At 42.5% G+C, this 16021-nt stretch overlaps 2 protein-coding genes across 2 annotated transcripts in view; both read left to right on the top strand.

The window, feature by feature from the left end:
- Positions 1 to 290: 290 nt before the first annotated feature.
- Positions 291 to 1259, top strand: OR10C1 (olfactory receptor family 10 subfamily C member 1). Its single transcript, XM_008262707.3, has one exon. It carries the CDS (start codon positions 291 to 293, stop codon positions 1257 to 1259), a length of 969 nt encoding a protein of 322 aa, XP_008260929.2.
- Positions 1260 to 1452: 193 nt separating this feature from the next.
- The window catches only part of LOC100345169 (putative olfactory receptor 2I1), a 51957-nt gene continuing 37388 nt past the window's right edge, over positions 1453 to 16021 (top strand). Inside the window, exons 1-3 of the mRNA XM_070074937.1 lie at positions 1453 to 1554; positions 1675 to 1728; positions 3900 to 4055. Of these exons, the coding sequence (XP_069931038.1) occupies positions 1453 to 1554; positions 1675 to 1728; positions 3900 to 4055 (312 nt within the window). The remainder of the gene's footprint in view (positions 1555 to 1674; positions 1729 to 3899; positions 4056 to 16021) is intronic.

The following is a 16021-nucleotide window of genomic DNA, read 5'->3' as shown; positions in this document are numbered from 1 at the left end:
ATCCGGCCCTCTGCCCAGGATAAACAGAAGAGAGTTCCTTGTGTTCTTGGGAAACATAGGCACTGTCAGGAAGAGAGCACAGTGGAACTTTATCCCAGGGTCCAAGAGTGAGCTAGGGTGCACCGCGGACTTAGAGCTGGGCTGCCCAATTTCAAAGGCCATCCTATTCTAAAAGTGGCGGAGTCCCAGTGCTTCCATCCCAGGCAGCTTTGCCCGCTGCGCAATTCCACCGCGGCAGCTTCTCCTTGCTTTGGGTGGTCTTGTCCTGCAGTCGAGGGGATGTGAGCAGCATGAGTACCAACGTCTCCGCGGTGAGCGAGTTCATTCTCGTGGGCTTCTCCCAGCTGGCAGGCTTGCAGGGCCTGCTCTTCTCGCTCTTCCTCACTGTCTACCTGCTCACCGTGGCGGGCAACCTCCTCATCGTGGCGCTGGTCTCGGCCGACGCCGCCCTGCAGTCCCCCATGTACTTCTTCCTGCGCATCCTCTCCGCCCTGGAGATCAGCTACACCTCGGTCACGGTGCCCCTGCTACTTCACCACCTCCTCACCGGCCGGCGCCACATCCCCCGCTCTGGCTGCGCTCTCCAGATGTTCTTCTTCCTCTTCTTTGGTGCCACCGAGTGCTGCCTCCTGGCGGCCATGGCCTATGACCGCTATGCAGCCATCTGCGAACCGCTTCGCTACCCACTGCTGCTGAACCGCCGCGTGTGTCTGCAGCTTGCGGGGTCAGCGTGGGCCTGCGGAGCGATGGTGGGGCTGGGCCACACATCCTTCATCTTCTCCTTGCCCTTCTGCGGCCCCAATGCCATCCCTCATTTCTTCTGTGAGATCCAGCCCGTCCTGCAGCTGGTGTGTGGAGACACGTCGCTCAATGAATTGCAGATTATCCTGGCGGCTGCCCTCATCATCCTCTGCCCCTTTGGGCTCATCCTGAGCTCTTATGGGCGTATCCTGGCTGCTATTCTCCGGATCCCATCTGCTGCCGGCCGACGCAAGGCCTTCTCCACCTGCTCCTCCCACCTGATCGTAGTCTCCCTCTTCTATGGCACAGCCATCTTTATCTATATTCGCCCCAAGGCCAGCTATGATCCAGCCACTGATCCTCTGCTGTCCCTCTTCTATGCCGTGGTCACGCCCATCCTCAATCCTATCATCTATAGCCTGAGAAACACTGATGTCAAAGCTGCCCTAAAGAGAATCATCCAGAATATGGGGTCTGCAGAGATTCGACAAAGGGGAGTTAGTGGTGACTGCTGCTGACCCTTCCCAGTTAGCCCTATCACCATCTGTCAAAGGGAGAGAAAGCCTGGACCTCAGCTTAGCAGAGAACCAGGAAGCCAAGAAGACAGACTGATCCTTGAGGACCTCCTGGAACCAAACCCCCTAATCAGGACTTCACAACACACACACATCCTCTGACCTGCTTTCTGTTGCAAGAAACAAGAGACACAGGATGGATAAGCAACTTGACAAGCAGAGCAAGTGGCGAGCTAAGGGGAAAGAAGCAAAATATCACCCCTACCAGACTACAAAGGTGACACGATTTCCAGCCACAGTAACGGTCCTTCAAGTCATTTGATGTTTGTACAGCCTGGGCTAGGTATTTGTTCCTAGGTGACACTACTGTTTAGTATGGTAGCTCTCATAATTATACCTTATTTGAATCTATCTCCAGGAAAAAGTAAAATTTCTTAAGAAGGGAGGAGGGGCCAGAAAAGTATCAAGAAAGGTAAGTCCTCATGGAAATCCATATGACACAGTAAGAGAGTAGAATTTTGGTATCAGACAGATTTGAATTCAAGTATTAATTCTTCCAACTAATTAACTATGTGACCACAGAAGAATGATGCAATCTCTCTGGGCTTTAATTTCCTTACCTTGTTGTCGGGATAACAAATAGAGTCTATTTCTTGGAGCATTTACAGGATTCAGATTTGTATATCACCAAGCTTAGTAGCTGGAACAAAATAATGTATCAGTAAGTGCTTTTATTAGTGAGTCAGACAAGTCAGCAGAGAAGACAATGTCCAGCTCATACTGGATGCTTTTTCTGGGGAAAATGTCAGTGGTATTAGGAAGCCAGAAAACAAAAGGAAGGTAGAGGAAGTGAGCCCACATGACACTGTTACAGGTCACCCAGAACAGACATAAACCAGAAACAACCAGGATGCTAAAGAACAAATGTAATAGCAATGACATGCAGGACAGTCAGTCAGTAACCTGAAGAACAAATAACTGTGATAAGCTTAGATGGTTAGTCAAAAATATAATCCACACATTTTTTATTGCTCTCAATGTTTTATTTAATTGTAATACCATTTATTGAGGAAATTCTATACCCATTACTCTGCTTGGCACCATGCAAATACAGGGTGGTGATTTTTCTCAGAGAATGCTTGCTTCTGGTTGGAGGGAAAAAAAACACTGATTCCCAAGAAACTGACAGAGAAAGATGCAAAGTAAGAAAATACTCAAAACACTAAAGTGAAGAGATGTAAGTGGTTCCTCACCCATCAACCTCCCAGAAGGGCAGTATGGCCTTCTCCATGCCACTATTATTAATAAGTAAAATCTCAAAACTATTGTTAAAACTTCAATAGGGAAGAACAACATTTAGGAAGGGTTGCCCAAAGGATTGGCAAGAGTTCTTCCTCTGATAACCTAAAATCTTATCCTCAAGCTAAAGCAAACCAGCAGAGATCTGCACACCTAAAATGCAATGTGCATTTTCCACCTCCTACTTATGTCCACTTACCTACCCATCCTCAACAGAACTGTTCTTGCTGAAGAGTGCTTTGCATTGTGCTGTTCATTTACACTGAGGAAGATTGCAAGAAGCAATATTATAAAAGTCTCAGAGGAAAAATTTCTCTCATTCCTCAATGATAGCAATAGTTGTGATTTACAGGCGATATAACCGATAACTTTTTCTCACAGTTTTGTGGAAGTAACATAATAAATTGCACATATTCAGTGTACAACTTGACAAGTTTTCAAATATGCATACACTGTAAAAAAAAATTGGCACCACTAGGAAAGAACTTGTCCTCCCCAAAAAGATCTCCTCCTACCCCACTGTAATTTCTCTCTTCCATCCCTCTCTGCATTTCTCATTCTAACAACCTCTGATCTACTTTCTGTCCTTGTAGATTTCCTTTTCTAGAGTTTTACATAAATGTAATTATAGTTATGTACTCCTTTTAGTCTGATTTATTTCATTCAGCATAATTGAGATTCATCCATGTTGTGATGTATACAACAGTTCATTTATTTTCATCTCTGGGTAATATCCCATTGTATGGCTATGCCACAAATTGCTTATTCACCTGCTGATAGAAATTTAGGTTGTTTACAGTTTGGGGTTATACAAATAAAAGTTCTCTGAATACTTTTGTACAGTATTTGTATACTTCCATTTCTCTTAGGTGAACACATGGATGTGAATTGGTTGTATAAAAGGGAAGGTGTGTGTTTAACTTTTTGAGAAATGAAGTAATCACTTCGGCCATTTCACCTGACAGCTAGTAAGCTTTCACTTGAATTTGTAACTCATTTCCAGGAAATGTGAAAGCCCTCAAAAAAAAGTATACTTTTGAAATACTCACTTGATTTCTGGTTTCACCTTATTTTTTTCTTCATCCAGTAGCTTTCATCTTTATTTTCTGCATAGGTAAGACATGTTGAAATTTAGAGGCATAGCAAGCAAAAAGAAATAAACAGCAAAAGGTGTTTTTGAATGGGGAAAACTCTGAGTAAGACTAAAATCCTGGGATATATGATCTTCACTTTGTTACTAAAATTTTACACAACCTAGAGAAAACTTTAAATACCTTCTGGTCTTTAACTTCTTCATGAATAAACAGAAAGGTTGAATCAAATGAGCTCTGTGCTGGGTTCCAGCTCCACTATTCTATTCCTATTTCACCAAAAGACCTTCTACATCCCGTAGCTGATTCTGATTCTGAGGAAGAAGTAGAAGGAAAAGGAGAAGGAGGAGGAGGACAAGGAAAAGGAGGGAAGAGGGGGAAGAGGAAGAAGAAGAGGATGATGACTGCGGTAAATATTCCTTGTCCACTATCAATACCAACGGATCTTGAATTACATTGGTCCTTTACCAATTATAATTATGTTCACTTGGTTTCCATGACAAATATCAGCCAAAATAGGTAAGAAGCTTCTATATTAAGAACCAGAGCCCCATACCTAAAAGAAGTCAAGCAGACTGGTTTGTCTCCTTTATTTGCAGAGATTTGCAGCAGAGAGCAGACATGCATGTGCTCACCAGTAGAGAAGGAACAGATTGGGAAGAATTACTTGTTAGAGGGATTTTTGGTGACCAAGATCTACTTTTCCCCAAGATTGGGAGACCAAAAATCAGATAACACCTGTTCCCAAAATCCAGTGAGCTTTCTGCTCCATCTCCTTCTTGTGAGTGCCCATCATATCTGTGAGTTATGTCTAAGAAGCAAGCATCCAATTTAGCTAAGTGCCTGAAAGGAATTTCCCAAAAAGGGGAAATCTCATCAGTATTATCGTGTTATTGGATGGTATGTTTGAGACCAGATACATACATTAGAAACATTGACACAATTGCCAGAAGAGGTGCCTGAAATTCCATTCTTAAAGACTAATAAAAGCCTCTCCTTTGGGTCATGTGTAATTTTGACGTTGAGAATTTCTGTAAAGGTGTGTTACCTGAGCCATTTCTCATTTACAGCTGTGGTGTTGGGGGTAGGGGGATGTGAGTCATCTAACAGCAAAACATCAAAGGACTTGGGCCCCAGACCCAAGGGAATGATAAGTAAGCAAGTAAGCCAAAAGCAAAAAGGAAAGGTCCCAGAAGGTAGGAAGATGGCTGGGTATGACCATGTCCCGTTGTGTCTCAGTCAACAACACAACTCCCTGGGATAGGCAGGACCTCACCTCCACTGTCCTTACTTCCTAACACTTTTTAGACAAATTGATAGATCGCCTCCTGGTGACTCAGGAACATGTAGCACACTACCCCATCTCCTCAAAGTTTGCAGACCCCAGCACAGGGATCACTTTTTGTTCAGAGTGGGATGGAAGCCTGCAGCGGAGTAGCTGGGGGCTCACAACTATTGGCCTATCTTTATATTAGCCCACTTATTCTTAAAATACTTAAATGCTGTCCAGTGGCAATAGCATCACCTGAGAACTTACAAAAGCAAATTCTCAGGTGCTACCTCACAACACTGAATCAGGAATTCTGTGGGTAAGATCCAGCTTGAAATCTGACAATTCCTGCCTTAGGCCGTAGCTCAACGAAAAGTTTGTACAGTATTTCAGGATAAGAGTGCCTTCCAATGCTACAGAAGATACAATTCCCATCTTGGCCACACGGTGGCATAATGATTCTGCTATTTTCCTGTGAGGAGAGAGGCATTGGCACTGCTAGAGGAAAAGGCCTCTATGCAGAAATCGGTAGGCTCCTGAAAAGTTCAGAATTAGAAAGCCAATGTAAAAGCTGTTATAAACAATAGCTTTAAACAATCCCAAAGAAAGCACAGGAGAGTAGTATTGGTCCAAATAATTCATCTGTAAAGAAATGCTGGTCTCCACCAACCACAAATTTTTTTTTTTTTTCTTTATCCAGTCTACCGTTGTTGGTTTTTTTTTTTTTTTTTTTTTTTTTTTTTTTTATCTTTTATTTAATGAATATAAATTTCCAAAGTACGTCTCATGGGTTACAATGGCTTTCCCCCCCATACCGTCCCTCCCACCCACCACCCTCCCCTTTCCCACTCCCTCTCCCCTTCCATTCACATCAAGATTCATTTTCGATTATCTTAGTATACAGAAGATCAGCTTAGTATACCTTAAGTAAGGATTTCAACAGTTTGTTCCCACACAGAAACATAAAGTGAAAAATAATAGATGATTTTTTTTTAAATGATGATGAAATCAGATCAGACCTATTGTCATGTTTAATCCCAGTGAGAGTCAAGTTGGGAATTGATAGTTTCTTTCTTTTTTTTTTTTTTTTAACAGAAGATCAGTTTAGTGTACATTAAGTAAAGATTTCAACAGTTTGCACCCCCATAGAAACACAAAGTGAAATATACTGTTTGAGTACTCGTTATAGCATTAAGCCTCAGTGTACAGCACATTAAGGACAGAGATCCTACATGAGGAGTAAGTGCACAGTGACTCCTGTTGTTGACTTTACAAATTGACACTCCTGTTTATGGCATCAGTAATCTCCCTATGCACCAGTCATGAGTTTCCAAGGCTATGGAAGCCCCTTGAGTTCTCCGACTCTTATCTTGTTTAGACAAGGTCATAGTCAAAGTGGAGGTTCTCTCCTCCCTTCAGAGAAAGGCACCTCCCTCTTTGAAGACCTGTTCTTTCCACTGGGATCTCACTCACAGAGATCTTTTTGCCAGAGTGTCTTGGCTTTCCATGCCTGAAATACTCTCATGGGCTTTTCAGCCAGATCCGAGTGCCTTTAGGGCTGATTCTGAGGCCAGAGTGCTATTTAGGACATCCGCCATTCTATGAGTCTGCTGAGTATCTCACTTCCCATGTTGGATCACTCTCCCCTTTATTTATTCTATCGGTTAGTGTTAGCAGATACTAGACTTGTTTATGTGCTCCCTTTGACTCTTAGTCCTTTCATTATGATCAATTGTGAACTGAAATTGATCACTTGGAATAGTGAGATGGCATTGGCACATGCCACCTTGATGGGATTGAATTGGAATCCCCTAGTATGTTTCCAACTCTACCAATTGGGGCAAGTCAGCCCGAGCATGCCCCAAATTATACATCTCTTCCCTCTCTTATTCCCACTTTTATCACCAACCACAAATTTTAAAACGGCATTCTTCTTCCAGTGAAAGGCAGTTCATTGCAGGGAGCAGCTTGGTGCACAAGAAAACAGGTGCAGCCCCACCCTCTGGGTGAATCCATAGACTTTGGGAATGATTTCACTTCCACAAACCCTGATGTTCCGTGTAAGGGGACTGAGAGAAGGATGGGGTTTCCACCCACACTTTGTCACTCCAAAAGTCTCATTGACTAGGAAATATCCAGGACCTGGAGGAAGCCGAGGCCAATGCAGCCCCCATACCATCACCTTTTCCTGTGTCTGACTTCTGCTCTGTGCTCTGTGAAAGACAAGATGTGCTTCTTATCTTGTTTTACTTTCTAATCACCCAGACTCCCAGCACATCCAGAAATTCCACAAGTGAGGAATGGGCAGAGTGTGATATAAAGGAAATCCCACCCTGTGTACCATCAAAGTTCAGAATATCCTTAACTGAAACTTGAAGGTTTGGTACAGTGAGGAGAGGGCAAGTGGAGGGGCTGATGCAAATGAGAATCCCTGACCTGCATGGCTCAGAAGACCATCTGGGGTTGGAAACATAGGGTGGGACCATCAGAAATGGGAAGCAGCTTCTCCATCATTAACGTCACCAATAAGATAGCCCAGACACTTCTATGAGCCACTAAGGAACAGGAGGTGAAACCCCTAGACAATAAGATGTAGGCAACAGGATGAGAAAACTCTGAAGAGTTTTTCCCAGATTCATACTGCCTGCTATACTTTTTGTTCTATATCTTCTGCGCCCAGGTAATTCCCTGGTGACCCAAGCACCCAGGGACTTGTAATATGATTTCCCATGCTTTAGAAGAGCCTGGGAAACTCTAAGGAGATCTGAGTCCCGTAAGCCCCAAGTAGTCAGCCTGTGTCCCTGAAAGTGGTGACTACAGTCACCTTGAAAGTCCCTCTCCACTCCCAGTCTCCTGTGGCTGCAAAGCTCTCCATTTATTTTTTTGTTTATTTATTTATTTAAAATTTTTAAGGTGAACAAATGTCATGTATTTCATATATACAGATTTAGGAACACAGTGATACTTCCTACCCTACTCTCCCTCCCGTCCACGCTCCCACCCTTCCTCCTCCTTCCTCACTCTCTGCAGTGATCTATTTCCAGTTAACTTTATACTCTTAAAATTAACCCTGAACCAAGCAACAAGTTCACAAATAGTTAGAGGAAAAGACTTGTTCCTCAACAGTAGAGACAAGGACTGTAAACAACCATGGAAACTCAAAATGTCAGTTTCACTCCTACACTTTTTTTTTTTAGTACTTTCTTAGTTACACAGATCAGGGAAAATATATGATATTTGTCTTTTTGGGACTGGCTTATTTCACTAAGTATAATGGTTTCCAGTTACATCCACTTTGTTGCAAAAGACAAGATTTCATTCTTTTTTACTGCTGAGTAGTATTCCACACACACTATATATATATATATGGAGCCCCACTCCATGCCAGTCTGGCTGGAGGTCTCTGACTTTAATAAATCTTTCTTTTAACTGTCTCTGCTTGTCCACTTGGAAATTATTCCATGACAAAGAACCGAGGTAATAATATTTTCTCCGTTGCCGTTTCACCCGTAACATTTTGGTGCCATGACTTGGATAGCAACTCCAACATGACACAGATCCCATTGGAATTTAACTCCAGCCAGTAGTGTATCATCCTGCCAGAATGGTGACCATGCAGACGGCTCTTGTTTTTTAATTTTTTGCTTCTTTGGTTTTTTTTTTTAGAATTTCACTCTCCTCCATAGCAACTTTAATTTTCTCAAAAACACTGGATCCCTGCCAACCAGTGAAAAGCAATTAGCCTGGCTGCTGGACTTAAGACTCAGGGGCCAGGCTTGCTGATTATAGCCAGGACAATGCCCTGGAGCTGAAATTCTACTCTAACCTCTCTGCTGTCTTGTGTGGGTCAGCCCTTTGCTGACTGACAGAAGGCCTCAAGAGATCTGACAGATTCTGGCCAGGGCTATATTCCAGTGCTTCCAGAAGTTCTCTTGTCTGGACACCAGACCCCAACAGCCAGGATGGTGTTGGGCTAGAAAATGCACTTCCCTGCAAGGAGCAAGCCCCCTGCTGTTTTGGAGCCCTCACAAGCTGTGAAGCCAGAGGATCAGCTCTTCACAGATCTCACCTCAGCTCTGGGAATGCTGGCTGGTCCAACCCAGCTTCCTTTCACAGGGATCAGCCCAATGGCCCATTAGGGAGTCAGCCAAAAACTGACTTCTGTTCTTCCTTCCTCAGAGATTTGATTTGTCAGTGAGACTGGGCACAGCTTAGAGTGAGGCCATGGGCTCCAGGCTCCACAACTCAGTGAGTTTTTCCTTTACCCCAGATCCTGACAAGATCTCATCTCTCTCTGCTCCTCTAAATGCTTACTGTACCTCACCAGGTCTTCTCAATTCCTACAGACTCGATTTCCTGGTTCCATTACTAGGTATTTCTTAGAATTTTTTTGTTAGCTCTAAGTTATATTTTTTAAAGATTTCTTTATTTGAAAGGCAGAGTTACACAGAGAGAGGAGAGGCAGAGAGAGAGAGAGAGAGAGAGAGAGAGAGAGAGAGAAAGAGAGAGATCTTCCATTGAATGGTTCACTCCCCAATTGGCTGCAATAACCAGTGTTGTGCTGATCCGAAGCCAAGAGCCAGGAGCTTCTTCTGGATCTCCCACGCTGGCGCAGGGGCCCAAGGACTTGGGTCATCCCCTACTGCTTTCCCAGGCCACAGCAGAGAGCTGGATAGGAAGTGGAACAGCTAGGTCTTGAACCGGCGCCCATCTGGGATGCCAGCACTTCAAGCCACGGCGTTAACCCAGTGCACCACAGTGCTGGCCCCTTCTAGGTTATATTTTAATTATCCCATTTGCAGATGGGTAGTTTTTTGATCTAGACTCCCATTAGATGTACATCCTCACATGGCCTGAACTTGTGTGGACAAGTCTCAGCATGTCTCAGGTATCCCCTATGTTCCTTCTCAAATCCCCTCTTTTGGGTCACTTCTGTCTGGTCCTTTGTATGTAGTACCTACCTCAGGGAAGCTTATTGGGGAGAATTTTTTATTCCCCACTCTGTTTCTTTATCCCTTCATCTGCCTAGTCACCAACCTTGGTGGTAACCAGGACCAGCATTCTCTCACCAAACTCTCGCTCAAAACACCTTTGTTTCCTAGGGCTCTCACCACAAAGTCTCATTGTTGAATTCAGGCCCATTAGATAAGACTCAAAGTTAAGAGGCATAGAACAACTATTTCTCTTCATGTAGGGGAACAAAGCAACAGTATATACTTGACCAGGCAGAGGCCCATTCTAGCACACTGCCAGCAAAGGGAACTGATCATTCCATGTGCATGCTATTCTGACAAATATACACCCAAGGTTACAGGCATGGAACACTGAGTGAGCATAACACATGCTAATCCCACCCTCACCTTCCTCCCCTCCCTGTGGGCTTCAGTGCACATCTGGACACCAAGGCAGTGAGAGAGTTTTGAGAGATGTCTCAAACCCAAGAGAGGATAGAACTGGGGATACTTCCATTTTTATACTTTCATTATAGTAGGCATTCCCTGGAGATGCATCCTTAGACTTTGGGACTCCTTTGATCCCTGAGCTTAAAGAAAAGCACCTCATCATTTTCTGCACCACCATCTGGCCTGGTTACAAACTAGAAGATAGTGAAGCTAGCTGAAAGTGAGTTGTGAAAAGTGTCAGCCCTCCTACTCTGACTCCCATCTCGGGAAGCCTCTTGCCTCTATTTCCCTACATGTGCTCCAATATGCATTAAATTCTTTTCCAGAGTGTCACAGGGTCCTTGGGTCTATTTAATGAGCCCTCTGTTATTACGTTTGTCTGTTGTTGAGGCTTCTAATTCCTGTTGGGTGGAGGAGAGTTTTTATCAGGTGCCCATTGCCCCCATTGTTATAATTTTGCCCAGGGGTTTCTAGGCAAGAATCTAGGCCCAATAACCTCAGATGCTATTGAATATTTATGGATTGATCCAGGTGATGAAGTCTTGGACTTGAGCTACCTCCTGAGCTGACTCCTTATTGCTGAGACTGGTTTATCTGCAGCCTCATGATTACACACACTTGCAGTGTTGGCTCCTGGTTTGGAGTATCAGGTTATTGTCTCTTTTCAGGGCTTCCAGTTTCTCCCTTTAGGCTGCCTCTTTGTGGGTTCTTACAGCCTCCTTGTTGGTCATTGCCCTCTATTCTGCCTCCTATCAGATTCTCCTTAGTAATCTCTGGAGGGGTGCACATCTACTCTGATGGTGACCTCTCCCATTAAACTTCACATAATGGTGAACAATCTTCAGTGCAGTTCTTGTCCCCGGCACATCAGTTCCTAACCCACAGTCACCCTCGGGACCTATCTGGCAGCTTCCTGAACTTTTTATTTCAGAGGCAGTCCCAAGTACTGACTGTTGGCTGGACATCATTAGCCTAATGTCTTTTTTTGGGTAAAAAGAAAACTAGACTCAAACTCAATAAAAATCTAGAGACTTCTCTGGTAAACAATCTTGTGCATGAAAATTTAGTTCAACTGCAATGGTACATTGAGTTTAAGAATACTGCCTAAAAATAATGCTTTGTAACTTGCCAAACTTGTCTTACAACTTGTTCTAGCAGGTTTCTGATGAAATAGCTTGTTATAGCCCCCCCTAAAATGGATTTTGCAGTTTCTGGTTTATGTCATTGATTTCTAGCTTGAGTTTTATAAAAAGGAGTATAATTTTTATCTTAATTCAGATAGAGGTATGATATAATATCAGCTTCAGTCATCTAGGTATAACTGCTAAATGTAAATTGGGTAAAAGTAAATGAGGGAAATGTGCCTAAATGTACACTTTGATACTCTAAACACCTTATATTCTATGGGAAAACAATTTGGGTTTGTTAACAAATATATTTTCATAAATAGTCTATAAAAATAGTTCAGCACTACTTGAAAATAACTAAGGCTGAAATTAATTCAATGTGTTATCTTAATTTAGAAATGTCTTAATTTGGAGATTTTTAAGGAATTATTTCAAAATGGAAATCAGCAAATGGAAAAAGGTCACAAGCATAGAAATGTGTTCTTGATAAGGAAGGTAAAAGAAGGAAAGAGTTTTTTTGAATAAGGACCTGGTTTGTAAAAATTACCTATCCTCATGGCTAGTTTACTCTAGACTAGAATGTAAAAGATAGAAAGGTTTAAGTAAGTTGCACATGGTGTGAGGAAATACCAGAAGGTTATGAAAGAAATTTTGGAGACAAAAATTATTAATATATTTTTCTTTGACATAGAATTAGAATCTGATCCTCTGTTAAAGCAGTGAGGTTTTTGCAATACATATATGTTGGTAAGTACTTTTAAATAGTCTTTAAAAATCTGTTTAAAAACTGCAACATCTTCTTTTAACAGTTTTTGTTTGGAGGTGATAATGGAATGAACCAAGGCCTTCAGCAACCAGGCAGTCAACCAAATGCTGCTACAGGAATATACTTGGCTCCTCACCCAGGAGACAGCAGCTTGAGACATTGTCCCATGCCAGCGAAGAGTACCTTATCACCCCATGTCAGCGGGAAGTAGCTCTAAAGATAGATCATCGTCCCTCTATCCTTCCTGGACTTTTGGGACTAATGTAATCCCATACAACTCCTGCTTTATATAAAAAAAAAGGGGGGGGGAGTGTTAGTAAAATGGTGCAGTCCGCCGGCGCTGTGGCTCACTTGGCTAATCCTCCGCCGGTACCCCAGGTTCTAGTCCCAGTTGGTGTGCCAGGTTCTGTCCCAGGTTGCTACTCTTCCAGTCCAGCTCTCTGCTGTGGCCCAGGAAGGCAGTGGAGGATGGCCCAAGTGCTTGGGCCCTGCACCCTCATGGGAAACCAGGAAAAAGCACCTGGCTCCTGGCTTCGGATCAGTACAGTGTGCTGGTCATAGCATCCATTTGGAGGGTGAACCAATGGAAGGAAGACCTTTCTCTCTGTCTCTCTCTCTCTGTCTAACTCTGCCTGTCAAAAAAATAAAAAAAGCAAAATGGTCTTATCTATGGCATGACTTACACCCTGACACCATCCTAGGTTCTAGCTCCCACTGCCATTGCTGGAAGCCAGGTAGCCACATGGCCCAACCACCAGTGTCAGCCCCACCCCCATCCTAATGGGATTCACTGCTCCTACCTGCCTGCCCGCCCCCAAGCGAGGTTTTAAAAGGACCTGTTCCTGAACACGTGTCTCTCTCTTCCTCTCCATCTCTTGACCTCTATCTCTGTCTCTGTCTCTGTCTCTCTCTTAACGCTCTCCTTCTCCCTCTTTTCCTTCTTTGCCCCTTCCCTCCAGTCTGTTGGGTTTCCCCCAATAAACTCTTTACCTTAAAAAAAATAGTTCTTGTTTAATTGATGACTCTGTTAATTTTCTAGCCAGCTCCAGTGAGCTGTTTTCTCTTCCTTAGTTCTGACATTATTAAAATTGTTCCAACTTATAGGATTATTCCATATGCTAACTCTTACATTTAAGGTTTTATTTCTCATTTATGGAATGACAAAAGAGATATGGATTTTGTGTCTTGTTGAAGTAATCTATTGTGTTCTCTTAATGTCTATTTAAGTTCTGATTGTTTAAAAATAAGTAAGCTTTTTCTTTTTACTAAGAGTTATGGTATGTTTAGATAAATACTTATTCTAAAGAACTTGGGTGATCACTTTGTAACAGTGATCAAATCTGGTCTACATCATATGCTACTTATACAAATGTCCAAAGGTTAGAAAAGTCTAATGATCTTGTAGTGTTATCAAACATATTGTTTTCTCAATGAGAAAGAACCAGAGGCCTAAAAGGTATAAATGTTTTATAAAATCCTACAGCTGCTTTCAAAATACTGTGTGGAATAAGCAAGTCCCTCTTCTTTTTGGTTAATGAATTTATACTTTTAAACATGGCTATTTAAAGTCTTTTGCCATCCAAAGTTCTAGATCACTGGGACTAGTGAGATGGCATTGGTACATGCCACCTTGATGGGATTGAATTGGAATCCCCTGGTATGTTTTTAACTCTTCCGTTTGAGGTAACTCAGCTTGAGCATGTCCCGAATTGCACATCTCTTCCCTCTCTTATTCCCACTCTTATATTTAACAGTGATCACTTTTCAGTTAAGTTTCAGCACTTAAGAAGAATTGTGTATTGATTACAGTATTCAACCAAAAGTATTAAGTAGAACAAACAAAAAAAAATACTAAGAGGGATAACATATTAAGCTGTTCATCAACAGTCAGGGCAAGGGCTGATCAAGTCACTGTTTCTCATAGTGTTCATTTCACTTTAACAGGTTTCCTTTTTGGTGCTCAGTTAGTTGTCACCTATCAAGGAGAATAAGTGGTATTTGTCCCTTTGGGATTGGCTTATTTCACTCAGCATCATGTTTTCCAAATTCCTAACAGGGATCACTTTTCAGTTAAAATTTAAACACCTAAGAATAATTGTGTTAATTACAGAGTTCAACTAATGGTACTAAAACAAAAAAAAAATACTAAAATGGATAAAGTATTACATTGTACATCAACTGTCAGGACAAGAGCTAATCAAGTCACTGTTTCTCATAGTGTCCATTTCACTTCAACAAGTTTCCCCTTTGGTGCTCAGTTAGTTGTCGCTGATCAGGGAGAACATATGATATTTGTCCCTTTGGGACTGGCTTAGTTCACTCAGCATGATGTTTTCCAAATTCCTCCATTTTGTTGCAAATGACCGGGTTTCGTTGTTTGTGACTGCTGCATAGTATTCTATAGAGTACATGTCCCATAATTTCTTTATCCAGTCTACTGTTGATGGGCATTTGGGTTGGTTCCAGGTCTTAGCTATTGTGAATTGAGCTGCAATAAACATTAGGGTGCAGACCGCTTGTTTGTTTGCCAATTTCATTTCCTTTGGGTAAATTCCAAGGAGTGGGATGGCTGGGTTGAATGGTAGGGCTACACTCAGGTTTCTGAGGAATCTCCAGACTGACTTCCATAGTGGCTTCACCAGTTTGCATTCCCACCAACAGTGGGTTAGTGTCCCTTTTTCCCCACATCCTCTCCAGCATCTATTGTTGGTAGATTTCTGAATGTGAGCCATCCTAACCGGGGTGAGGTGGAACCTCATTGTGGTTTTGATTTGCATTTCCCTGATTGCTAGTGATCTTGAACATTTTTTCATGTGCCTGTTGGCCATTTGGATTTCCTCTTTTGAAAAAGGTCTATTGAGGTCCTTGGCCCATCTCTTAAGGGGGTTGTTTGTTTTGATGTTGTGGAGTTTCTTGATTTCTTTCTTTTTTTTTTATCTAGAACAAAATATGTATTTTATTGTGTCTGTACTAAGTATACAAAGATAGGCATCGTCAAACACAAACAACTCTCAGCCTGCTTTAAACAGACCTCCTCATACAATTAGTGGTTGTAAGGTATTATGAAAATACAAAATGCACAACAATTAGTCCAGGAGAATAATTATTGTTAACAATACGGCTAACCATCTTGAGCTATGTGAATAATAATAAAGAACACTATATGTGCTCCTGGTCGAAGCAGAAAGAGTGATCCAAGATTTTGTAAGGAACACATTGCAATTGTTAGCAAGTAATAGAGGATGCCCCCAGCACCCGAGGGGGGTGGGTGGTACACAGGAGATGAAGGTCAAAGTCACTGGCCATGGAGCACAGTGGGGATGCTGTGGGGAGCAAAGAAGGCCGGACTAGTTACAGTCCTCTAAAAATCTTGATTTCTGGCCTTAGGATTTGGGGAAACACTGTTCTGAATAGCAAGAATGCAGCAACACATGCCTGCACATCTCTTTCTATGGGTGGATACTAATTTTCCCCTCGCGCGGTAGGAGCCATTACCCACATGCGTTTTCATCGCTGGCTGTGCACAAACTTACCACACCTCATCTCATCAAGAACGTAGTGGTCCTTTCGGTAAAACACCAACTCCCGCATGAAGCAAACACAACGTTCTCCAGTTGTTTCAACCTAACCTAAGAGACCAGCTACCCATGCTTCTGCAAGGCCCAACCACGAACACTGTTGCATGGTTTTTTCTTTTTTTTTTTAATTTTTTAACTTTTATTTAATGAATATAAATTTCCAAAGTACGGCTTATGGATTACAATGGCTTCCCCCCGATAACGTCCCTCCCAACCGCAACCCTCCCCTCTC

The sequence above is a fragment of the Oryctolagus cuniculus genome, chromosome 5 (assembly GCF_964237555.1).
Source record: "Oryctolagus cuniculus chromosome 5, mOryCun1.1, whole genome shotgun sequence".
NCBI classification, from domain to species: Eukaryota; Metazoa; Chordata; class Mammalia; order Lagomorpha; family Leporidae; genus Oryctolagus; species Oryctolagus cuniculus.
This window is presented reverse-complemented; position numbering and strand designations above follow the sequence as displayed.